This window comes from Palaemon carinicauda, chromosome 1 (assembly GCF_036898095.1).
Source record: "Palaemon carinicauda isolate YSFRI2023 chromosome 1, ASM3689809v2, whole genome shotgun sequence".
Taxonomy (NCBI): Eukaryota; Metazoa; Arthropoda; class Malacostraca; order Decapoda; family Palaemonidae; genus Palaemon; species Palaemon carinicauda.
Genome location: NC_090725.1, coordinates 133,749,237 through 133,775,970, shown reverse-complemented (window position 1 = coordinate 133,775,970; position 26,734 = coordinate 133,749,237). Strand labels below are relative to the sequence as shown.

The window sequence follows — 26,734 nt, the reverse complement described above, 5'->3', positions numbered from 1 at the left end:
ATCCAGCAGCAGGTTCCAAAACATCCCACAAAGAGGCCAGCCCCTGTTTCCCATCCCAAGCCTAGACCTAGAAAGAAGTTTCATCAGAAGGAATGAGAACAGTAAAGTTACCCTTCCTAAGTGAGGGCCTGTATCAGGGCCAGTCAAAATTGATTTTTAAGGCAAGATCATTCAACAGAAACTAGTAAACCAAATAAGAGGCAGAGGATCTCATTAATGAGAATCTTCAGTTTGGAAACTTTGGACCTTTTCTCAGTGAGTTATGAGTAAAGTTTTACAGGGTCTTGGTTGGTCATATACAACAATATGCCACAAATTTTATCAAGTCGGGACCAGGAAACTTGACTCCTTTGTAAGCAAGATGCAGAAGAAAGGAATCATAGAAAGGTGAAGGTTTATAAAATCCCAGGGCAGACTATTCAATGTACTGAAGAAACACTCCCCAGACAGAAGAGTGATACACGACCTGTCTCTCCTCAACAAACACATCAGGTGTGAGCCCATCAAAATGACAACCTTCTAGCATGTCTGGCAATTACCACACCGAAGGGTTTGGACCAGTACTATACTGTATATCTTAAAGATGCCTATTTGCATGTCCCTATTGGCCACCATTTCCGACCATACCTGAAGAGCATTCATAAAGCTAGTAGAAGTAATGGTCAAACTCCTGTAGTTGCAGGGAGTTCAGATAATAGCTTATCTAGATGAATGGCTGATTTGGGTGGAGACAAAAGTTATGTCACAAATACACATATCAGGTTTTGCAGATTCTTCAGAACATAGGTTTTTTTATCAACTTTGCAAAGTAAAGACTAATTTCAAGATGGATATTTCAGTGGTTAGGACTCCAATGGAGAATGGTAAAAGCCACAATAAGTCTTACAAAGGCATCTCGGCAAAGAATTTTAAGCAGGGTCAGATCCTTTGCATCGAGCAAATTCTCTCCCTGGCAGCAACTAAAGAAGATATCAGGCCTCCTTCAGTTTATCTCAAAAGTGGGTTTGGTGTTAAAGAACAGGTTGAAAGACATCAATTGGGTATGGAGAAGAGTGGCTCGGAAGGGGTTTCAGGTCCGTCGGTGCAAAAGAATTCTCAAGTTATGGACAACACCAAATTCCTTGGCAAGATCGGTTCTATTGGTACCTACATCGGTTTCCATGATTAATCATACAAATGTTTCCAAAATGTTATTTTGGAACTGATGGCAGTCTTCCTGACATCAAAGAGAATTGATCCAAGAAGGAACTTCCATGTAAGGGTCTTTGATAACAACCAGGTGGCAGTCTGTTACCTCAGGAATAAGGGATTCTGCTCAAAAATCCTCATCTCCTATCAGTAGAAAATATTCTTCTCATCATTCTAACTGTTGGGCTTACTCAACGTAGTTATAGATGCCCTACCCAGGCAGACAAACCTGCATATGGAATAGACCCTGGACCAGAGTTCTTTTCAGGAAGTTTTGGAGCTAGTTCTGGATATCCAAATAAATCTGTTTGCTACAAAAGAGAACTACCAATTCTACTATATGTAGCTCCAACTGTGAACTTTCAAAGAGTGGCAAGAGATGCTCAGAATTCAGATTGGAACAGATGGTCGTCAATCCATCTGTTCCCTCTGACAAGTTTGATTTTAGCGGTTTTGAATATCTTTCAGGATTTTATAAGAGACAGTTGTGATAATAGCACCACTTTGTTCCAACAGCCCATGATATCCACTGCTTCAGCGTCTGAGACCAAGAATACACCCGTTTCGATTGGCACAGCTGTATCAGAAAGTAGGAAGGCTAACCACTTTTGCTTCCTTCTTTCTAACCTAGAACCTTTACACTTAGATTTTCTCTCCCATATTTGAGAGAATTTTCTTAGCCCAAAACTTGACTTATTGGATGAGCAAAATGAGGTCTTCATCCACAAGACAAGGATAATCTGTGGAAGACGTGGATGGTTTTTTACCGAGTCTATTCCCCTGGTCAGATAACCTGGGTCTTCTTCCCCTTCATTCTGGTCCACCTCTTTGAGGAGAGGAAGCTCCAGACACCTACTATACTATCATATTGATCTGTTATAACAGAACCTATTAAGCATGCCTTTGATATTGATCTTAACTCGGACATATTTCAAAAAATCCCACTCCTGTAGTTTCTTAGAATCTGGATAGGGCTCTTGAGTTTTAGGCTGGGTTAGATAATTCCACTATTTTTCTTAAAGAACTGTTACTAAATGCAATAATTCTAATAGCTTTAGCTTTGGGAGCAAGAATCAGTGACCTAGCAACCCTTTTCAGGGACTGGGAATTCCCTGCAATAAGACCAAGCCATCTTCCAATCCTGACTCCAGGTCTCCTTTTCCTATCCAAAAACAACAAACCTCTTCAGAGATGGGATTCGCTCTATATCTCGGCTCTAAAGTCAGGAGGTAGCAAACCTCTATCAGGTGTCAATTCCATAATTATACTTACAGAAATCCCCGTACTCAGAAGGTAGTCTATTTCAAAATACCTAGACCTACAAGCGCTTTTCAACTGGGGCTATCTGTGTATTGATGACCTCTTTAATTGAAAAAACTTATCATGTCTCTGTTCCTAAAACCCATTATATGAGAAAAATTGCCTTTTCACTGCTCTTCTTTGCTAATATACAATTTAAGGAATCCAGTCTTACGAGTTGGTCTGGCCAGAGGATGTTTATTAAACACTATTTGAAAAAAAATTGAAACAGAATAATACAACATTCACGCATAGTACTTGCCATATTTATGACCCATGCAGCCCAGAGGGAAGGACCAAATCAACCAGGCCCTTCAGGAGAAGCAGAATAATTGAATGTCGGACAACCCGTATTCTTCAGTCATTCAGTCAGACTTGTTAAATTTTCTTCTTACACTTGGGAATGTGTGCAAGAGTTGTAGATTGTGCTAGGTTGCAGACAGTTGTCCTGGAATAGGAACAAGTTTACTTATTGATAACTCTGGTAGTAAGTCCTTGGAGACCACACAGCACTTCAACCCCAAAAGAGTAGTTTTGATGAAGGAAAACCTTTCAGGGAGATGCTGTGTGGTCTCAAAAACCCTCCCTCCTCCCTAGCCTCTTGGAGGAGAGAGGAGCAATGTTTGTATAGCTTAGATTGCAAATGGTGGTTGAGAGTTTGCTGTGACATAGGTATGCCGACGATGACCAAGATGACAGTTCCTTTCTAGGATGCCGTGCATGATTTCACTCATAGCCGATGACTTTCAGCTACTGAAGTGCGGTGGCAAGTTCAAATGAGTCTGAACTTCCGAGTCTCTCCTATACACATTAAGTCCATACTTCGCACGTTCATACACTGGCCCTAGAGGAGGGGAAAAAATGCTTCTTTGGAAATCAGGTTGTATTGGATTCCCTGTTGTAGCCTTTAATAGTTAAGTCCTTACACACCTCACAGCACCTCCCCCCCAAAAAAAATTTTCCTTCGTCAAAACTACTTAATTGCCTGGAGGAGCAAATGAAACAGACAATTTTGGTTTATTAAAGGAATGAAGGATTCACCAAGAGGCTCATCAGCTTGTCAACAACAGCAACACTTGAAGAAGTAAAGCCAACCTGCAGGGCTTTTGAAGTTGTAAAGACGACGACCGAGCTAAAGGTTCCACAGACTTCAGTACAGGCCTTGTAAATCCGCAAGTCCACAAGTTAATTTTGTTAACTTAGAAGTGCATCTTTTTTTTTTATATAATGTTCTTTAAAGATATAACATGATATATTTTTAGTTCTACTTTTCATACCTTTTCAATGTGCAAAATACACAAGTATCAGAACCAGTGGTCAGAAAAAAAGGTCTTTAACTTTAATGAGTTAACTGGCTGTAAAGTGAAATTAGACTCTCCATTTGAACGTGGTGCTCAACATTGGAGTTCAAAATAAATGTTCAGTGTAATTGAATACATTTCATATCTTTGTATAATGAAAAAGTGAAAAAGTGAGAAATTTTTCAATAACAAATAAGGAAGCGACTATTTTTGTGAATTCATTACAAATTCTAGTTTTATTATTCTTCTTTAAAAAATAATTCTTTTAAAAGAAAATCACATATCAAATCAGACAATAATATTGAGAGAGAGAGAGAGAGAGAGAGAGAGAGAGAGAGAGAGAGAGAGAGAGAGAGAGTTCAGAATTTTTCTCATAACTGATTTTCCAATTTATATTTTTCATCATAAATTTTCTAATATCAAATATACTTAAACATTCTGTATGTATGAGCCTCTTTTAATAATCTTCATTTAGAATGAAGTATTTCTATGGAATGGGATTATCACCAAATATAGTTTACATCTGTTCGCAATAAAGTTACTTTGTATATTTCTTAGTTTTTCATCAATGTTTTACAACTATGTACTATTACAAATGTTATTAATACTATAATAGATAGTATCATGTCATTACAACAGCAATATACAGTATACATTACAACAGAAGATGTAAAAAGGAAAAAGAAGCAGGGAACAAGGAAGTCACACTGTGAGGTAATCCTAACCCAGATGATGCTGGGAAGGTCCACAAATAATCAAAGCTTTATTCTAAATAATTCATGGATATACATATGCTGATAATCAAACCCGCAAGACAGAGGCCTCATTGTAATCGGAAGACCAGAAAGGAGATGAAGAATAAAATAAACTCAAAGCCTGCTTGAAGAAATTGTGGCCAGACACAATCAACTACTATCCTTATTATTGAATCAAGGTACGACACTAGTTAGAAAAGCAGGATGATAAGAGCCCAAGGGCTTCAACAGGAAAAGTAGTCCAGTGAGGAAAGGAAATAAAATATAAATGAGAAGTAATGCATAGAAATATAAAATATTATAAGGTCAATAACATCAGAATACTGAACTGTAAAACCATCAAATAAATAATAACTATGAAAAGACTTACGTCAACCTACTCAATATAAGAGCATCTGCAACTACTTTGAACTTCTTAATTTCCACCGATTCAACTGCTAAATTAGGAAGATCATTCCATAACCTAGTCACTGCTGGAATAAAATTTCCAAAATACTGTGTATTATTGAGTCTTATGATGAAGAGGACAAAAATGTCAAAATTAACTGCATACCCGTATGAAGTAAAGGGTGGTAAAGGTATAGGCTGAGAAATTCTGAACCCAAAGGATTGTCACAATTGTAAAAAAAACACTCCATGCACAAAGAACTAACTGAACAGTGGTTCTAGAAATTATTAGCCAGATAAGGAATAAGGAATTTTATAGACCTAAATTAAGACCAGTCAGGAAAAAATACACGAAACATGGTGAAATGAAAGAATCAAAACATTTCTTGAAGATATATTGATCAACAAAAATCTTGAGAGACTTTCTCAATAAGCCAATTGTTTTTCAATTGAAGAAGAAACAAATAGAATCTGTCTCAAAAGTAAATATAGCAATTAAGAATCATACCTAGAAATACCTAGAATTTCAAATGAGTTGTATATAGCCAAAAATGCATTATCAATGCAAAGATCTGGATATTGAGGAGTCACTGTCCTTGACCAACTTACAATCAATCTTTGAATTTTGTTAGGGTTCATCTTCATCCCCCATAATCTCTACCATACACATATTTTAGGTACATCTCTAATGAGGGATTCAGCAATCATAGGTTTACCATCAGCTTCATATGCAACATACTTTTATTCTAAGCCAAACAACATGTCATTTGTTTATAGTATGAATACTAATGGGCTAAGAACAATACCCTGGAAAACCCCAGATATTACATTCCTATTGTCACTGTGGTCCCAATCAACAACTAATATTTGCAATTTTCTACTTATGATCTTATTAGTCCCACAGTATAGCAGGGTTAGCTGCTTGAGTCAACTTTCTCCATATAATTCTATTTCTTGCCTCCTCTTCCCCCTGTCCCACCCAAACTATAACCATCCTTACCACATCAATCAATCTGTTCTGCTGACATTCCTCCTCTTTATAACTGTTATGTTCTTAGTTTTGATTGGTTCAACTTTTTCCTTTCTTATTGTAGGACCTTAGTATCTCAGATGAACATCACTAGCATTACCTTTTTCATTACATATACCACACATTCTTCTTATATCCTGACTCTCTCTCTCCTTTCCGGTAGTGATATTCCAACAATCCATCACACCATCCTCACCTCAGTTATTACCAACAGCCTCTCCTCTTTTCCCTTTAGTGACAAGTGTCTTCTCCATATGATAGTAAGGGCTTGATAACTGTCTCATAAGTTCTCACTTTGAAACTTAATGGCATTCTCCTGTCTAAAAATAACTCTCCATTTTGCCATGTTTCTTTCACTCACTTTCTCAGTGCTGCCTTCCTGTTATTGTTGGTCCCAAATAATTAAAATCACCGTTCTGTTTCAGCACTGCACCATCCTTTCACATGAATGTTACTTCTTCATTAACCCTGTCTTTCCAATGTTCACTTACAATTTTTTCCTTTCTAAGGCTCCTTTTCATGCTAAATATGGTTCTTGCAGTTTTTCTTCTGTGTTCACTATAATGATTAAATCACCAGCAAACATCAGTTCTCACATTTCTAATCTCAAAATGTTTATAATAATGAGGAACAAGAGGCTGCTCAACCTCCCCGCATTTTGTCCGTACGCTGGTTCTTACCCCCTAATACGTCTTCCTCATCAACCTTACCAACTTGTCCGGTACTCCTCTCTTTCTTGAACATCAATTGACTAACCTTCTTGCTACCTTCTCAACACATTTTCAAGATCCACAAAACAAATGTAAACTTTCATGTTCATTTCTGGATAATTCTCTTGGACTTATCTTACTATGGAGATAGCATCAACTGTGCTCTTTCCTGTCATAAACCTAAACTGCTGAACATGTAGGCCTACACTTATCTATTTCTACTCTTTCCTTCTACTATTTTTTAATATCTTTAATACAAGATTAAAAGGTTTATTCTTCTTCAGTTCCCTAAGTTCAACACATCATTTTCTATATAATTTAATCCTATGACAATACTACATGACCCTACGCATTTCCTCTACATTTCAGATATTTTCCAATAGTGTGTTCACCCACTCTTTGCCTAGTTTTCCCAATGCACTGTATTAATTATTTATATTCTTATCTCTGAGTTTTCTGAACTTGATTTATATATCCTTTCTTTCTAGCATTCTAAACTTCACTCTCTCTGATGTTTGCTACTGACCATTCTACTGGAGGAACTTTCTCAAGTTCTTCACACTCAATCTCAGTTTTTAATAGTTGTAATTAATAGTCTTTCCTTCTTCTCTTGACTTCCTCTTCTTCAGTTAAGATATCTCCATTTTCATCTTTCATAATCCCTATTTCTCCTACATCCTGCCTGTCTTTTCTTCTCACTTCTAGAATTCTATAAATCATCTTTTCTTCCTGCAGTACTCAACACCATCTCTTACCACTCTCTTCTGGTTTTTCCCTTTACAATGGCTACCATTCTCTTTGTTTCTCTCTTCATTTGTCTATATTCCTCCCTAGTTTGGTAATTATCTTCTTCGCACCTTCTTCGGCCAATACTCTTTTCCTTAGCTCTTAAACCTCTTGATTCCACCACATTTCTTTATCCTGTTGATGTTTACCACTTGTCCTCCTAAATACTTCTGCTACTGCTGGTACCACAATCTTTGGCTATTTCAATTTTACTTCTGAGCTCTCTTGCCTTCTCCCCCGTCAACTGCCAAATTCTGATCCTCATATTCCTGGCTGGGACTTTTCTCTTCCTTATGGCTTTCAACCTAAAATCTGCCACCACCAGTTTATGTTGAGCTACAACAGATTCATTTGGAATAACCTTTAAATTCACAATAATTTTCATGTTTTCCTTCTTAACCACTTTTATATGTTACCAGAGAGCTTCTTTTATTTCAAACTGTTAATTCATGACTATGAGATTCATAGCTTCTGATAATACTAACAATCTTTCACCTTCCTGGTTTCTTCCAAAACATCATCTTCCATGCATTCCTTCAAAACCATCAGAACTCTCACCTGCAGGGGCATTCATGTCCCCAGATAACACTTATAGTTCACTTCTTAGATCTATTGTTACAGTATATATTATTCTAATTTCTCTTCAATACATCCTTGTTAAGGGAATATGAGACCATATCCCATACTCCCCGATCTTTCAACAATCATAAGCACATAAGGCTGTCAAACACATGCAGGACCCCTGCAACATTCTCCATAAAATCAAATGGAAAATAATCCCTACACCATTTCTTCTTGTATCTTCCCCTGCACAGTAAACTTTCTATCCTTCCCCAAACTTTATCGTGTCTGCATTACATCAGGCAACTATTTTTCTTTCCTGTGAGGCTACTATCACTCCAATTTGCAATACTCATCTTTCCTTTCTTTTTCTAATCCTTACTCCTCCGTAACTTCTTTAACTGCAGTCGTGACTTTTGTCGTACCCTTTGCATGTGTCTCACTGCTATCAAGGATACTGCAGCACATCACTTGCGGAGTATGACCTGGTCATATTACATTCCTTTCTTGACTCATAATACATTATCTAGTGTTTGCCACAGTTTTTTATACCGATTGGCTAGACCAGGCATCAGCTCCCCATTCATTTGGGTTTGAGACCAGCAGAAAGTTGATCTAGCTTGTCCCCACACTTAAAAATTCTATAATGATGCTAAGAAAAGACCCACTCGCTCCCAGGTGGTTTTAATTTAAAAACAAGGGCCTCAAAATTAACACGGTCAAAGGCAGCACTAAAATCAAGACAAATCACATGAACTTCCTCACTATAATCAAAAGATCTCTGTACAGCTCTGGAAATTGTAAGATTGACATACACATTACCAATTTGCCAACAAGTGCAAAAATATATCTTGGTAACCTGCAAAAAATAAAAGATAACCAAAGAAGTAAGAAATCAGGTATCTTTATAAAAAAAAACCAAGGAAAAATCCATATTCTAATTTCCCAGGACCAAAGACCTAAGCAAGCTGGTTTAGTTTCAGGAAAACAGGAATGAGAACGATCAAGTTTCACATTGCTTTGCTACTGTCAAACACATCAGCCAAAAGGGTTGCCTTTGGACAGTTAATGAAAAAGCCATCTGGTTTATGCAAAGGAGGAACTATTGTAGGTAGTAGGTTGACCAGGGCACCAGCCACCCGTTGAGATACTAGTGCTACTCTGTTATTGGGTCCTTTGACTGGTCAGACAGTAGTACATTGGATCCCTCTCTCTCTCGTTACTGCTGATTTTCTTTTTATGTACACATACAACGAATAGTCTGGCCTATCTTTACATATTCTTGCCCAAGGCTAGAGAACAATGGTTTGATTTTGGAGTGTCTTTCTCCTAGAAGAGCTACTTAACATAGGTAAAGAGTCTCTTCTACCCTTACCAAAAGGAAAGTAGCCACTGAACAATTTCAGTGCAGTAGTTAACCCTTTAAACAAAGAAGAATTGTTTGGTAGTCTCAGTGTTGTCAGATGTATGAGGACAGAGAAGAATGTGGAAAGAATAAGCCAGACTATTCGGTGTATATATAGGGAAAGGAAAAAGGAGCCATAACCAGAGAGAGGGATCCAGTGTAGTAGTGTCTGGTCAGTCAAAGGACCCAATAACTTACTAGCGGTAGTATCTCAACGGGTAGCTGGTGCCCTGGCCAACTGCTTATGAGTAGCTTCACTTATGATTTGCTCACAGCCTCATTTAAAGTCAAAATACAAAACTCTTTAGTCATGGTAATCAGGAGAAACAAAATTCAACAAATCCACATGGTGAACATTGAAATTATCAACAAGGAAAAAATAGGCTTTTCTGTCATCTTATATCTTAGTAATGGTGGTAAGAAGACCACTGAACATAAAATCATCCAAGTCTGGATACAGAGAGAACACAACTACAAGGTCGTGCTGGCCACAGATTTATGACCTAAATCTCATGACATCCATGTTCATAGCAGGACTTGAGAAGCAGGGTACTTAGTTCTAATATATACTGCCATTCCCCTTCCCCTAGGAATGGCCTCCTGTCTCAAAATTGTTGTTTCCTTGAAATCTGGAAGTAGCTCAAACAAGTGCTACATTTCCGAAACTTGAGATTAATAGAGTATCATATATCATACTCTCTGGAATAAGCTGTAAAGTCTCTAATATTGCCATGTAGTTAATACATATTGTAATACATTAGATTCAAGTCTAGGATGGACTGGTCCTCAATTTTGCTCAATATCTCCAGACAAAATAAAAATTTATTTTTGGTGAGGTTCTGTGTGGTTTCCAAGGAGTTTCCTCTGAAAGGCTAGAATAAGGAATCCAATATGACATGATCACCCAAGCAATATTGTCTCCACTGCTCTAAGGCCAGTGTATCAATATGTAAAAGAAGGACTCACAAGCTCAGGCTGATTTGAACTTGCTTCAGCACCTCATTAGCTGAAATTCGTCTCCAATGAGTGATATTATTCATAGCATCCCAGAAAGGAACCACCATTTCAGTCCTCGCCCCCATATCTAATCACAAAAAACACTGAACCACCATTTACTGTGTGTTGTCGGAGCTGTTAACATCTATCATAACCTTGGTGTCTTCAATATCCCTTTAAGAACAATATTAAGATAAGTAACTGTATTTAGGTTTTTTCTTCCTTTCATGGCTTAGTTATTGAATATATTAGCACACTTGATTAGTGCTGCCACTCAAGTAATTGTGTTTGGTTTTTGCCATCTATATTAAGCATATTGTTTTTCCTATAATTTCATAAATACATTTTCTATCTAAGACATTTTTTCTTACTAACGTAAACGGGAGGTTGTTGATTGCCGGAGCCATTTTGGTTACTTCATTTCATTGTCAACGAGTTCCAATTATTACATTTGGTTAGGAAATACCAAGGTAGGTTAACTTTGGGTGTCTACACCTTGGGTCGGCTAGCATAACCTCTAGCTGTTTTAAGGGTAGATATTAATACTTTTAATTGTACTGCAGTCAGTTCCTAACTTAATATTAGCTAAATCCCAAAACAATAACCATTAGCCTATCAGTTATAACGTTGGTAAGGTTAGTAATAAGGTGGAATTAGTCTACTTATTCAGCCGTATCACAGTGATTCTTTAAAACCTATTTTTAAGACTGTGTTCCAAAATACATAATTTCATTGGAATACTTAATATCCTATGGCCATGAGATGGAGGGCTGACGTGGGTACTGGAGGGAGAGAAAACAAGCATAATGGAATCATATACAATGTGAATCTTTTCTTATTTAAGGGCTGGGTAGGCCCACTTTATTAGCTAATCTCATAACGTTTGGCTTGGTAACCATGAAGTTATATGATATTGGGTCTAGGAAGGACTGTTGCCTGGTTTACTGAAGTGAATATCTTAGATTAGTGGGCATTTGTGTTGGGAGACTTTCTAACCTCTTCCAAGGGAGTTGTAGTGAGGATTTTTCATTTAGAACAATTCTATTACAAGAGAGTGTCATTAACCAAAATGAATCCATGTTGGTTGTAACCAAGCTATTGCGTAAGCCATTCTACGAAGCCTTGCAGAACTTCATTAGGGATTTTGATCTGGAGGAAGTGGAGGCAGAGGAATTTTATACAGTGATCCAATGTGCGAATTGCTCTTCCCTCAAGACCTCGTGGACAATGCTAAAGCCCATGCAGAGGCAATGGCTACATCACTTAAAAAAATGGAAGTATGGTTTTTGGCCCTTCCCCAAAAAGTAGATAGTTTCCTTTCATAGTCTTCAGTATATACGATCCAGCATCTGGGTCAAAAATACCTCCCTAAGAGGCCAGCTGCCATTTCCTTTACCAAGCCTTGTCCTACACCAAAGTTTTAATCAAGAGAAATGAGGACAGCAATGTCACCCTTTTCTAGGTGAGGCCTTGTCCCAGGCCCAGCTAAACTTTGGTTTTAGAGTAATAAGAGGCTATTGGAGATCTTTCAAGGGAAACAGTGGAGTTAGCAAATCAAATAGAGGCAGAGGATCTTGTCAATGAGGAGCTTTGAGTTGGGGGGTCATCTCCATCATTTTCAGGAATGTTGGACTTTTTCTTGGTAGCCACACAGTTTAGTCTCAATGGGTCTTAGTTAGTTGTGGATAGCAAACATCTTCCACTCCATTAGTTACATTAGTCATGAATAGCAAACATCCTCCACTCTATTAGTTACATAAGGCCAGAGCTCTGGAACTTGACTTATTTGTAAGAAAGACCTGAGAAAAGTCATAAAAAGGTGCACATTTCTAATTTCCAGGGCAGTGTACTGATGAAAGACGAGTGAAGTGATCCTTGATCTGTCTCTCTGAGGAGAGACAGATCGAGGATCACTTCACAAACGCAATTGGTGCAATCCATTTTAAATGATGACTGTCTGGAATATCCACAAATTAGTACACCATGGGGATTGGACCTGCAATGTACATTTAAAAGATGCCTATTGGCACATCCATTTTGACCACCATTTTCAATCTTTGAGATCCTGAGGCTACTTGTGCTACAACATTATCAATCCTATTTTTATATAATATGGGTCCAATGACAAGGGAAGTAAATAGTGTATTTCTGTGCATCAGACACTGTCCATACTATAGAGGAGCACACTTATTCCTTACAATTAACCACAAAACTCAAAAAAGCTGCTGCATCCTCTTGGGATGCATACACAATAGTTTTATATATAAAAAAATATGTAATTTAAGTTCTGGTTGAGATCCTAGTGACCTGTGAATAATTCTCATAAAATTCAAAATACCTACTATTGAATCTTCAAAAGAGAAAATTTAAAGTATACTCCCCACTTTATTAACACCAAACAGCATCTCTTTTGACAACCAACTCTAAAAACCTGTATTCATAGACTTCCTTTTGCTCATATTAATAATGGGTTAAAGACATCTAGGGCAATAACAACATTAGGCAATTGATTCACTTTTATAAATTAAAGAATGTACTTGTGAGAGATAAAGTCTTAACAACAAATGGGAAGTAAACTTAGAAGATTTTCTTTCTAATTGAGACGATAATTTATTCACTCTGTCCATGAAAATATTTGAAAACTTAGGACTATAAGTTATCTTAAGAGGTGGCAGCATTGAAGATTAAGCATATCAGAATTTACATTAACTAATTTACTTGGATATGTTTCAGAAATCTGTTGCCTTAATGATTAAAAAGGAAATACCTCACCCAAGTCCATTTATCCTCATTTTTGGGCTCCAAACCTGGTGAATCCTCCAGATAGACAACTTTAGGCTTTTCCTTTAGTTTACGTTTAACGGTAATATTTGCACCTGAGCTAGACAAGGGACTCATTTCAACAGTTAAGGTAGTACTACAAACTACGTTAACACTGCTATGAAAAATCATAGATGAATTAGTACCAAGGCCTACATTAGGCTGAAGCTCACTTTCATCTGAAACATGATGCAATCATTAAGTTCCTGCCTAAATGTTTAAATATACTGTATTTAAAATCTGTTTAACCCATTCCACAGGAACCATACGATATGCCATGCTTTTAACAAAGGTATAAAAAGGTTACTTATGTGCATTTACTTCAGTGGGCTGAGGGATATTCTGTTCCAGGATATCAGCCTGATATTTGATCTCCCCCCCGGTGGTCGTATCGAGCTAACTGGATCACAGTTTCAAAATAGATGAACTTGAAGTAATTTGAGGATGCAAAGCTTAATGCTGAGGCTATCAAACCTATGATGCGCAGTTCACCATCAAACTCTTACTGACTAGTAAACTATAACACTGGCAAAATGTGATGAGTTAGGTTAAGATTCAAAATAGGGCCTGTTAGATTAAAATCTATCAAAAGACTTACATACCTTCTTAGATTTAACAAACAAAAGAAAAGTATTTCAGACTTTACAAAGCTCATTACCATCAACCCTAAAAAGATTGTTAATAGCGTTAATAGCATTATCCCATTAACGATATCATATCGACTGTAATCAAGTAGCCTATTCTTCTCTGAAATTTCCCCAAACTAAATGTGAATGCTCTTTTACATTAGGAAATCTTTTAATTTGCCAGCTACCAGCTTGACATACCTCTTCATATGAAGAACTGTTAGAAAATCAAATTCCCCACTACATTTATTCAAATCACAATCCTTCCTCCAGTAAGTGAAACAAAGAAAATGGGGATCATGATTCCTTGGCAATAAATCCCTTGAACAACTCTCATAGATATTCCTAATAATACCCAAGGACTACATCCCACAGCAATCTGTATCAAAAAATCTAAACCATACAAAAAACATAAAAAACACTTCATCTAAAGCTTGGGCAAACAATAGTCTGAATAATATAAATCCTACGATAGAACTGAAAAGTCATTATGGCATACTCACCCAAAAAAGAATCACCACTATCCAGCAGATTGACTCAATACTTTACTAGAGAGGTATGCTTATTACAAAAAATTAAAATGGGAAACTTTTTTTTTATTTAGGGTAAACATTGACATTTAACCAGCTTTAAGAGTGAAGCACAATGAACATCAGGGGAGTTTTATAGAAACAATAATTTTTTCTTTGTTAAAACCCATTTTTAGGGTTACATGCTATGTGGTTCCCAAGGCCTAGTTCCAGAGCATGAAAAGGTAGACTTGTGCACCAAAAGGGACAAGTTACCTAAAACAGTAAATGCTCAATTCAGGATTATATATTTGAAAAGAAAAAACTAACAAGTCAACCCACTTACCTCATGAGAGGAAATCCCTGGAGAAGGAGCTAGATGACCATCGTGTCGCCTCTGCTGAGAATTGGATTGGATTGGATTATAAACTTAAGGCCAAAGACCAGGCACTGGGACCGGTGAGGTCATTCAGCACCGTAAAAAAATACTTAAATTGGTAAAAATTCTAAAATATTTCAAATAACACATTCACTCACTAACTGCAAGCCAGTCACTCATTCAAAATAATAAATTAATCAAAAATAAAATAAATAAAACTTCAATATAAAGATTGATCTTCGGTAGATATCCAACTAGAGCATCTACATCATCTCCTGAAATATCAGAGATGGATTTACCATTTAAATGGTATTTTCAAAGCTGATTTACAAATGTTGATCAGCACACAAGAACATGCTCAATGGACATCATAGTCTGTCACAATGAGTACACTCTAGTGCACTACTACCATCTAGAATACACTGTGTGAGGTGGGCATGACCGATCCTTAATCTGGCTATAATAACGACAACCTTTCAGATGCTAAAAACACATTCAAATCAGGGGTTAATATAAGCCCTTATGCTTATACAGTTTTAATATTTGCAAAGAGGGGAGACAACCATCTCTCTGGCCATTTTCTAAAGATACTGTATAGGACAAAATAGGTCACTTTGTATCAGAATGGGAAACTTTTTTACAAAAATTTATTTCATAGCAGATTCCATCGTTTCCTTACTTAATTTCCACTAATTTCCATGAAGTTTTGTGCCAACAGGAAATGTAACAGAGCCCCTCTTGAGCTTTCTGTTATGGAATCCAGTAGAGGGTCCCTCTATTCTACCCAATTTTCCATCCCCCAAGGTGGCACTACTGAGCTGGGGCACCACACACGCGTGTTGAACACCTTGTTTCTTTTTAAAGTAATGCCTTATAAACACACTATATCCAGATCAACCTGTAAAGTTCTGGATATCCTGAAATTACATACCAGTAAAGAAAAAAATGCTTAAAGGGTGGAAAGTGGATCAGCTTTTCTTATGCAGGAGGGAGATCATAAAAACATGGATAGTCCCTGAAGAAAGGGACTTGTTGGTTTGTGTATGCTGATACAGTTTACCTCCTGCAGACATGGATCTCTGCAAATGACTACAGGGTAGACACCAGATAGATGCTACCATGAGCAGGCTGTAAAACCGATACAGTATATAATGAAGATTCCTCATCTGGAGGGATTTTCATTTTCAACTAAAAAAAAGAAAACCCAGGGTCAGTATCACTAGATGCTATAAATGAGATAAAGGAACTTCTGTTCTCTGTAAAATAATGCAAGTCCACTGACTATTGTTCCCAAGACTAAGGATATTAAAATACAGCCTCCTGAAGGAACACTTTTAGAGTAATATGGAAATTATCTAATTCAACCAAAAGTCAAGGTCTCTATCGAGTGATCAGAACACAAAAGTAATTGGTAATGGCAAGTTTGCAAGGTGAAGGTCAGAGTAATTTTGTGAAAATTCACGTTGAATGATCGTTTGAGAATGTCTGTCAAGGTCGATTTGTATGACAAAATTGTTGATAACTTAAGCTTCATATCTTTCAAGAGGAGGACCAGAAATAAAGCAAAGAAGTCCAGGGTTATCTGGCACAGGGTCTTTTCCCTAAGGAGGGCTGGTCTTCCATACATTCCTCAATAAATGGTATTGTCTCATGGAAGACCTCTTTCAGCTCATGAAATATGTAATGTTCTTAGCTGAGAAGTCTCTTCAGTATACAGTATATAGTAGAAAAAATACAGGTGTGAAGTATTTGGGACAGACATTTGGAATTGAAGATATTCTGACTCCCTACTCTTTGATTGTGAGAGAGGGTGTGACTTTGGCCTAATATGCTGAAGGAGTGGAAACCATGGACTGTTCAGTCACTGTGGAACAACAAGCAAATCTGCCCCTGTGGAGTCTTATAAGATTTTTACAGCCTTCAAATCAAGCTCCTTGGAGGATACATAGATCGAAGACCATCGGTTCAAGTATAGTTCAATGCATCTTGCACAATTGCTCGAGAATCCATATTTGGAGCTACTTAACACATATGTTTGAGGTTCTTTGTCATCACAGACACATGCACTTGGAGATTCAAGACAATTTTAAGTATCTTTGGAAGAAACTCTGATCCAAGATCCAATATCCATTGAGAGATGTTTGCTTAGACAAGGCACTCATTAAAAACTTTACAGATGAACTGGGGTGAGGAACAGATCTCTCTCACAAAGAAACTTCTGAATTGGAAAGATTGCTGCATTCAAAGCTTTTAATCAAGATTCCCCTCTTTGAGGAAAGCACTGCAGTCTAGCTGTCGATTAAGATTTTGTTGTGCAAGTTCTTCCTTAGCCTGAGTTTCAATGATAAGAAAACTGCCATAGCTTCTGAAACTTGTGAAATGCTGCAAACTAAGGGTGCTAATTCCCACAAACATAGGAACTCCTCTGTATAACTGCCAAAACATGACTAGGATGCTTCTGTGAGAAGAATCATGGATATATAGGGAAAGACCAACAGGGCCAACATGAAGAAAGCCTTTGGTGAGGACCATAGTTTGAGAATCCTTTTATTGTGAATGGGTAACTGGGAAATGTCTGTCCTAGAGCCCCTTTCAAGCTGTTATCCTCTGCAATCAATTGAGGTCCTTTCAACTTGATGTTTAGAACTGGGTTAATGATTGAAGCAAATTGGAGTAGACCCAGAGCCCTTTCCATACGCTGTCTGAAGGAAGAACAACTACAAGTAAATATTCTAACTCTGTGTAAGACCCTTTTCTGAGAGCCCTTTGGATACACTAAGGGAAATTTTGACATTTTCCAGCAAAGATCTAATCTGTTTATTACCTTCACTGGAAAGTCTTGATTTTGTGTAATTTTATAAGATATCTTAGATCCTGAAGAAGTTGGACTTGATTTATGTACATGAGGCAAAATTCTCTGGTTTCTGCCCTAACAAGCCAGTAGGCCAAATGGTCAAGGACCTGAACTCCCTGCAACTGCAGTACTGTAGTTTGATCAAAGACTTTGCTAGTTTTGTCTTTGATCAAAGACTTTGCTAGTTTTGTCAACACCCTTTCAGCTATATTGAGACCAAATAGCATTACACTGAAGCTGTACAACCTTCACACCCGAAACCCTAATTATGGGCAAAAGGGATGAGGAATAGAGACATGCTAGTATACAACTTTGAGATTTGTAGTACAGGTCAAGGACCCTTTACATAGTAATTTGCAGACTTGTGCTATGGTCATCTTGAATGCATTGCATCTGTGTTAGTAGAGACAGGAGAGGTCGAGGATCACCCTCCTCTCAGCTGAATCTTTCTTTTCTTTAGGAGAATGAAAAGTCTGACCTGGAATTTTCCAGCATTTTCTAAACAAATTAGTTGAGTTTTGGTGGTTTTAAAAAAACCTCCAAAGAATTTTGTCGTGGAGGGAGTTTGGATTTCCATAACTGGACCAAAGTTTTTTTTAACTGCTTTGTGCCCACCAAGAACAGGTGTATTTTTTTCCAAATTGATGGAGGCAATCCCCAACCTGAAGGCATTCATTATAAGATCCTTTGCAAAAAAAGTTAGAACTTTGACCTCCCTTGGTCTGCTTCCTATCTTTCTTCTTCCACTGAAAGTATCCATGAGTGTTCAGGGCATCTCCCTAAGGTTGTTACTGTCTTCTATGAATGTAATAAAAAATGATATCATACTGGGAGAGCCAATGTTGAGCCCTCTGTGATAGAGGTCTCCTTACAAGCTGCCTCTTGTACAGCTGCTGATCCTAATTATAGAGTATTGTCCCTTATAGAACCTCTACCTTTTTAATGGTGTCTGTAATACTCCTTCACACCTCTGGAAAAGAAGTGTTAGCTGTTAATGCATTCACCTTGTCTCTATCCACCAAGAATTGAGGAAAATGATACACACCGAGATGACTGCTGTAGAGAAATACCTCTACTTCTACCTTTTCTAGATTGTATTCCATCTTGGCAAATTTATGGAAAGCCTGCATGTGACTTTGCCATAGCTGAGCAGGCCCACTGTGATCCATCAGCATCTCAAACTTTCAGAGAGAACATAAGACACCAAAGAAAAGAAGTGTCTGCCGGGCACTGAATTCCCGTCGTGATTACGTATGGAATCGGGGAGAAACATTCACTCAGTTTCTTCATGTTTGCCAAGGCATCAATCTTCTTTGGTATAAAGACTTCATGAAACCCTTGCAGTTCTGTAAAGCCTACACAACTCTCAGAGTAAACTCTTTAAAATAAATTCCTTCTTTAGGGATGGAGGAGTCCTATTTCAGCAACAAATTCCTTAGAGATTCTACACTCATCTTAATCCTTTTAGCCAAGAAAGGTGTCCTCTGGGCTGGCATTGTTATCCAAATCACAGTCCTCTCAAAGAGGCTGCGATTGAACAGAAAACTCCCAGCATCTGAAACTTGTTCCACCATAGTGTCAAGGGCAGTCTTGTATGTCACCTCTATGGTTGTGAGGTGGGAAGAAAACTTGAGGGATGGCTATTTAATAAACTGGTGCAAGAGGGGGAAAGTAATAATCTACTCAAAGTTCCAATTCATCGAATGAAACATCAACTCAATAAAGAAACACTTTAGTGCAAGGCCATTAGACGCATCTCGTGGCAGATAGCATGGGGTTACCAACAGTCTCCCCTTTTTCTACATCTACAGAAAATCATGTTCTTATTGATTCCTGCCCCATCCCCAAACAAAGGATACAAGCTTGAAAATGCACCCCCATTGAAGCTTCCTCCTTGACCTAAAGGACCCAGGGCCCAGGCACTGTAAGATCCCCAAGTTGTTATGTGAAATGAGCAGAAGAAACACAGAAACTCTTAGAACTGGTAAGTTCTTGGAGAGAGCTGCCATAGAGGGAGCATCCTGAGGCCTCAACTACCTTAGTCATAATTATGATATCCACAGGGGATGGTAGCCTACTCAGAGATAAAAGTCGGAGCATTACTAGCGAGCAAGTCAAACCCAGGGAAGCCCGAAAGGGATGCCTCAGAGTCCCTGCAGTACAGTCCCCTCCTCTTCAGGGTATAGATCATCCTCTGACCCAAGAACTGGTATACCGGAGCCCCACAGTCTTGTCCTTTTGGGCAGATAAGATCTCATATTTCATTACTGGTTAGTACTACACTCCGAAGAGCACAACACTTTCATAAAGCCTGCCACTAATATGGAAAGAGGAAGAGCATGACCTTTCAAGCTTACTACCCAGGGGTCGTGGTTCTTAGCTCCTTGAAATGGCAAGTTTATAGGGCAATTTTTAGGATTTAATCCTCTGGCCCAAAAGACACAACAGTTGCTATGTTAGTGGTAGAGTGTGCGGTGCCAAAGAGGGTTGTCCACATTGTTACACTCAGCCTGGCTATACCTAACTTTCAAGTCATACATCTGTAATGGGAAAAATCAGAAATGATTATCTGACATTTGATTTTGATTACTAACCTAATGGGGAAAGACAATATCTGTCTTCTGTGTCCCCAGAGAAAAAAGGGTCTAGACACTACCAAGGAGGTTAGATAAGGAGAAAGTGCTCTAAATCAAAATTAGTGTAGCCGACCCAGTCAGTGACTGGTTAGCAAAAATGTCTAAGACCAGGAATTGCTCAGTTCATGTCAATCATCTGTTTAGCTAGGTTAAAGGTTATCCTTGTGTTACTATTAATAATGCAGAGTTTCTTGTTCTGCATATTGATGCATGCCAAGAATCGACATCTGTTAGATTTTATCTTTAAGTTAGATCTATAAGTCTGACCTTCAGTTACAAGAATAACAAATTGCAGGGGTCTACAATAATATAGATTAATTTTATGGCAACATTTACAAAGTGAATTAGGACTTTAGATTATCATTTATTTTCTTTTATTCTAAGTTTCCCAAAAGATAAAACCCTCACTCTTCCCTTTTATTCTCCTTAAGCCTACCGTTATGTACAAGAAATGCTCCATACATGTTTGACCCCTCCAAGAACCATTTCAATGTGGTATCAACAGGTAGATGGTCAACCAAGTTTCATCAATCTTTCCTTTTCTACTTTGAAATGAAAGCTGATGCAGCACAGAAGATGGTCAAGCCATTAACGTGCTCCTCAATAATGGATGAAATGACAATTAAACAACAAATGGATTAGGATTGGAAGAAATATTATGGTTTTGTTGATATGGGCACTTAACTTGACGATGATGGACTTACAATAGTGAAAGAAGCTCTAGTGTTTATGAGAAATGCAGTGAACAATAGTTGGATATGGTCAATTGATATTTTCTCATTGCATGTCTAGGGTCTCATGAACTTGTGAATTTAGTTCAACAAAATTTGGCTAGGCTTCATTCAGTAGGTGTCAAAATGGATTTTGAAGCAAAGTGAAAAATCTATTTTTGGGTGAGATAGCCATGTCGTCCTGATGGTTTGTATACGTTGGAACAAATGTAATTAACTTACCATTAGTATGTTCACACGTATAAGCTTATTCAAGTGTTTTTACATTATTTTTAGGAAAAAATAATTAAGAAACTCTGGATAGTTTTATTCAGATACTTATGGGGCGAATAAGACGCAAATACATTTTTTATATTTATTTGTATAGACAACATAAACATAACAACGAATGTATTAAAATAGAATCATATCCTTTACAACCAACATTCTACAGATACATATATATTCATCACCTGTAAGGGAAGAAATATATTAGAACATGGCAACTCGAAATCATTGTAAAATTATTAAGATAATTTCACGGTAGATGCTGGATGAGTTTAAACACTGCGTACGAATGTACGCACGGCACTGTTGTTATTGGTTTGATTCTACACCTATAAAGAACAGTCCCAGGGGCACCAGGGTGACCCTTAATAAAAGTTATTACTCTGAAAGGTGTTAACACCTTTACACCCATAACTGTACAGTCCCAAACAGTTAATTGTTCATCGCAGCACTAGACGGCAGGTTTTATAACACTACCTGCCGCCACCACAAAGTGTTTTAGCTCGTTCACTTGCTTCGCATAATGTTTGAAGAAGACTCTAGAGGATTTCCAACCTGTGTATGAGCGGAGTCTATCAAAGTCCATATACTGAAAAAAGTTCAGCGAGGAAGCAATTTTTCGTGGATCATGACCTGCGGGTGTACTGTCAGGATCCGCTCTGCGAATAAAGTAGGTGAGCTTCTCCCTCAGCTGTTTCAGGGATAAGTTTAATCCTGAGGTTTCGCATATGAAGAGCTGTCCTCCCTTGAAGTCTGAAGTTCTTCGAAGATAGACCTTTAGACACTCTACTGGACATAGAGAGACATCTTCCTTCAGAGGGCAGATTCTCCAAGGACCCCACCTATTGGTGGGTAGCTCGTTTTTGGCGAGAAAGGTAGGATCGGGAAAAAGATTCAGTTCTCCCTCTTCTGTGAACTGAATATGGCCCTCGTCTCTTGATAGGGCTACTATTTAACTAACTCTAGCCCCTGAGGCTATCGCAAACAAAAATATCACTTTTTGTGTTAGATCCTTTAGGGAGCATTCTTCATTGTTCAAGTTTGAAGCATATTGCAAGACTTTATACAAAGACCATGAAATGGGCTTCGGAGGGGCTAAAGGTTTAAGTCTAGCGCATGCCTTCGAAATCTTGTTGAAGATTTCGTTCGACAGGTCCACCTGGAAGGCGTATAGAAGCGGTCTAGTCAAAGCTGACTTACACGTAGTTATCGTGGTGGAAGCCAAACCTTGCTCGTGAAGGTGGATGAAGAAGGAAAGGCAAAAGTCTATCGAGATTTCCTTCGGCGTTTTTGCTTTTACAAAAGAGGCCCAGTTCTTCCAAAACAATTCATATTGTCATCTGGTTGATTTTGACTTGTATTCTTCTATAAACTCGATACTGTCTTTTGAGACCCCAAACATTTTCTTGACTGCTAAGGCGAGAAAATCATGAGATGAAGGTTTTGGGTTCTCTGTGATGAAGCGAAGACAGTCGACTTCTGAACCAGTTGGGACAGAACTGGGTCCGGCAAAGGAAACAGCCTCTGCTTCAGTTCTATCACCAGAGGGAACCAATTGCTCTTGGGCCACTTGGGGGCCACCACTGCTGCTGTCCCTTTGAAGGATCTCAGCTTGTTGAGGACCTTCAGCTAGAGATTTGTTGGTGGGAACAGTTAGATGTGAGTCCATTTGTTCCAATTGAGGGACATGGCATCCGTCGCTTCTGCCTGAGGGTCTTCGTATGGGGATACGTATCGAGGTAGTTTCCTGTTGTCGCTCGTTGCGAAGAGGTCAATCTGCAGCTCTGGGACTTTTTCCAAGATGAAGGAGATTGAGTCTGCATCTAGGGACCATTCTGACTTTATCGGCTTTCGCCTGGATAGAGCGTCCGCCGTCACATTGCGGAACCCTTGTAGGTGAATTGCTAATAAGTGCCATCTTTTCTTCCTTGCCAAGCAAAAGATGGCCAACATCACGTGGTTGATGTAGGGCGATCTAGAGCCTTGTCAATTCAGAAATCTCACTATCACTTCGCTGTCCAAGACCAGCTTGATGTAGGCTGATCTGTGAGGGGATAGCTTCTTCAATATCAGGAGGACTGCCATGGCCTCTAGAATGTTGATGTGAAAGGTCTTGAACAGGGATGACCACGTCCCTTGAGCTTTCCTTTGAGGGGAATGACCTCCCCATCCTTCCGTCGAGGCATCCGTGTGGATAACTACTGATGGTTGAGGTGGTTGTAAGGGAATGGTCTTGCTAGGCTCTTGACCTTCGACCACGGCCTCAGAAGCGATCGCAGTAAGGTCGGTGTCGGTCTCTGTACAACTCTTCAAGCGTTTGATGCGTATCTTCTCCAGACTCCTGATGCATCTTTCAGCTGTGCTCTTAGCACTGGGTCTGTTACTGCTGCAAACTGAAGAGAGCCCAGTACTCTTTCCTGTTGGCATCTTGAGATCCTGTTGGATTTCAGTAGTCTCTTGACAGAACCCGCCATCTCTCTCCTCTTCTTTGGTGGAATGGAGAGGCGGTGTGACTGCAAGTTCCAATGGATTCCCAATCACTGAAACTCCTGAGCTGGAGAGAGGCGAGACTTCTTGTAGTTGATCTTGAAGCCCAGATGTTCCAGGAACTTGATCACTTTTGTGGCTGCCTGCAGACAAGCAGTCTTGGATGCTGCCCACACCAGCCAGTTGTCTAGGTATGCAGCTACCTGAACGCCTTCTGAGTGTAGCTTTTGTACGACTGCGTCTGCAAGTTTTGTGAAGATCCTTGGGGCTATGTTTAGTCCAAAGGGCATGGCTCTGAAGACATATTTTGTCTTTTGTAGCTTGAATCCTAGGTAGGAGGAGAGGGGGCGACTGACCGGAAGGTGACAGTAAGCATCTGCCAGGTCTATTGAGAATGTGTACGACCCTTTCGGTAACAGGGTCCTTATGTGTTGTAGGGGTTAGCATCCGGAACTTGTTGTTCTCGATGAACTTGTTCAGTGGAGACAAGTCTAGAATGACTCTGAGTTTGTCCGAGTCCTTCTTGGGAACACAAAACAGCCTTTCCTGGAATTTAATGGACTTTGCTTTCCTTATAACCTTTTTGTTCAAGAGTTCTAAGGTATATTCTTCCAGTAAGGGGGTGAAGTGTTGGAAGAATTGAGGAAATAAAGGTGGAGATCTGTTCCATTTCCATCCTAGTCCATTCCTGATTAGGCTGTGGGGCCAGGGATCGAAGGTCCAACGAGCCTGAAAGTGGAGTCTCCCTCCTACCTGGAGCATCTCATTGCTTGGATGGTCCGGAGGGTTTGCCACCCTGACCAAGTCCACCCCTACCTCGTGAGGGGTTTCTTGAGGAGCCATGTCTAGATCCTCTACTTTTCGGGCGAAAGGTAGTGGTGTGCCTTTCAAAACCTGAGGTTAAAGGCTGGTGACTGGGATACCAGCTGTTGAGGCACCACCTGGAAAGTGGTTTGTGGTTGAGCAACCACTTGGGGCACCGTGGTCATAGTGACGGTGGGATGTTGCACAGGTCGAGAAGGTAGTCTTGGCTTCTTCGTCTTCCTCTTAGGTTGGGGACCAGCATCAGGGGAAGATTTTCTCTTGGAAGAGACACCCCACTTTTGGAGAAGATTCCTATTCTCCGTGGCGCCTTTGGCGACTACTTCCTGGACTACTTCCTTTGGGAAGAGGTCCTCGCCCCAGATACAGGAAGAGATCAACTTCCTGGGCTCGTGTTCGACCGTTGCACTGGCAAACACAAACTCCCTGCAGGCCCTCCTGGCCTTCACAAAAGCGTACAAGTCCTTCACTAGGGTGGCCATGTGCCAGGGCTGTGTACATGTCTGGGTGCTAGTAATGCCTGCACACATCTCCATGCAATTCTGGAGGGAAAGAGAGGCAGCTAGTCTCTCCTTTGTCTCCTGTTATCTTCTCAGGAGAAAGTCCGACAACTTCGGGAGGTTCTCACTGAACTGCTGTCCTGCGATGTCCGCGTCGAGCTTCGAGACTGAGAAGGTTAGGTGGACCTCGTTCCAATCCTTCACGTCCGTGGGCAAGGCCAGAGACAATAGCCTTCACTCCTCTAGCGTAGGACATGGTTTGCCTGCATCAATTGCCTTGAGCACACTGTGGAGAGCTTTCGACGAGAAGGGGAAAGCTCTTGATGAAGGAACAAGAAAAGTAGGGTGCTTCTTGCTCAGCGCAGACACTTTGGAGTTGGTATATCCTGCCTTCTTCAGGCTACTCGTCAAGAGAGCCTGTGCCTTGTCGTGGTCAAAGACCATGACTTCCTTGGGTTCCGTCTCTTCCTTAGACGCTGGCTCACTCTTCAGTCGGATGAAACATTCCGGGTAAGCCGAAAGGTTCGGCCAGAATTGGATGTCGTCCAGGGGAATGGCCCCCATCTTCTCCAAAATGTAGAGTTTCCCATTCATCATGGGCATGAACTCTGTATACCTCCAGGGATTGGTTTCGGAGCATGGTGGCAGGCCAGACACTTTGGGTCGCTTGTATGACCCACGAGAAGTAACTATATGGGTTGCTTCACGGAATTCCTTCCGCATATGTACGATTTCCTTTCGTAGAGAGTCCACAAGTTGTGTGATCTGGGCCATAACCACTTAGCCCAGCAGGTCCAGTGGAGGGGTTGGAGCTGAAGAAGTTGACGGCACAGGCTGGAATGCCGACACAGACAGAAGAGGGTTCTCTGCTTCAGTCGACTCAAGATCTTCGTCTTCTCCAGGTGGTTAGGCCACCTCTTCGTCTGGATCCTCTTGAAGGAGATCCTTTTCGGTGTCCGATGACACTTCTGATGGATGTCCATGCCTTGTAAAGCCTCGTTGATATCGGCCTCTATTGCAAGCTGTACGCAAGGAGGTCCGGGTCGTGCCTGAGGTACGACGGCATCAGCTGTTGCCTTCGGGAACAGTAGACTTCTCATCATCTCGCTAGGTAGGAACGGTCCCTGAGAGTTCTTTTGGAACCCTCATACCCACTTCCTAAGCGTTTCCCTCGCAGTATCCCTCAACTCCGTTGTCTTGGGATCGCCAAAACCCTCGGTCATCAAGGCCGAGCAGACGTTGCAATCCTTGGGATGGAGCAGGGAGCATGAGACCTGCAGGTGGAGTGACCACAAAAGTTCTTACTCTTGTGGTTGCAGTAAATTACCTTGGCTTCCTCCTGTAAGAAAGATAAAAGGTGACATGAGTATAGGGTAATTTATCACACTAATAAATTATATTCATGCATAAAATTAGCACTTACTATTATCATTATAGCACAGGATAGTAAGCTAGAAAGAAAATAGGAGAGACACATATCTGTGTCTCCTGTCCAGGCAATTGCTGTGACCTCCCTCAATATTAATATTTAGAATTTCATTATTAGGGAAAACTAGGGTGGAAGAGCTCTAAACTCTAGAACTAAAGTTAGTGTATACTAGCACTATCCCTTCCATAATGGAATATTAATATTGTAAGGTAAGAATATCAAGTTCTGATGGTCTATGGCTCATCAGGATATTGAA

The 26,734-nt window shown here is 39.6% G+C and overlaps 1 protein-coding gene across 5 annotated transcripts in view; it reads right to left on the bottom strand.

Moving 5' to 3' along the window:
* The window catches only part of LOC137651745 (transcription factor SPT20 homolog), a 589,276-nt gene that overhangs the window by 345,811 nt on the left and 216,731 nt on the right, over positions 1-26,734 (bottom strand). For 2 of the 5 annotated variants that reach the window (XM_068384967.1, XM_068384977.1), the window contains exon 10: positions 14,720-14,773. The exons of 2 other annotated variants lie outside the window; for them this stretch is intronic. In XM_068384967.1, the coding sequence (XP_068241068.1) occupies positions 14,720-14,773 (54 nt within the window). The remainder of the gene's footprint in view (positions 1-14,719; positions 14,774-26,734) is intronic. One more of the 5 variants, XM_068384972.1, reaches the window with a different exon arrangement.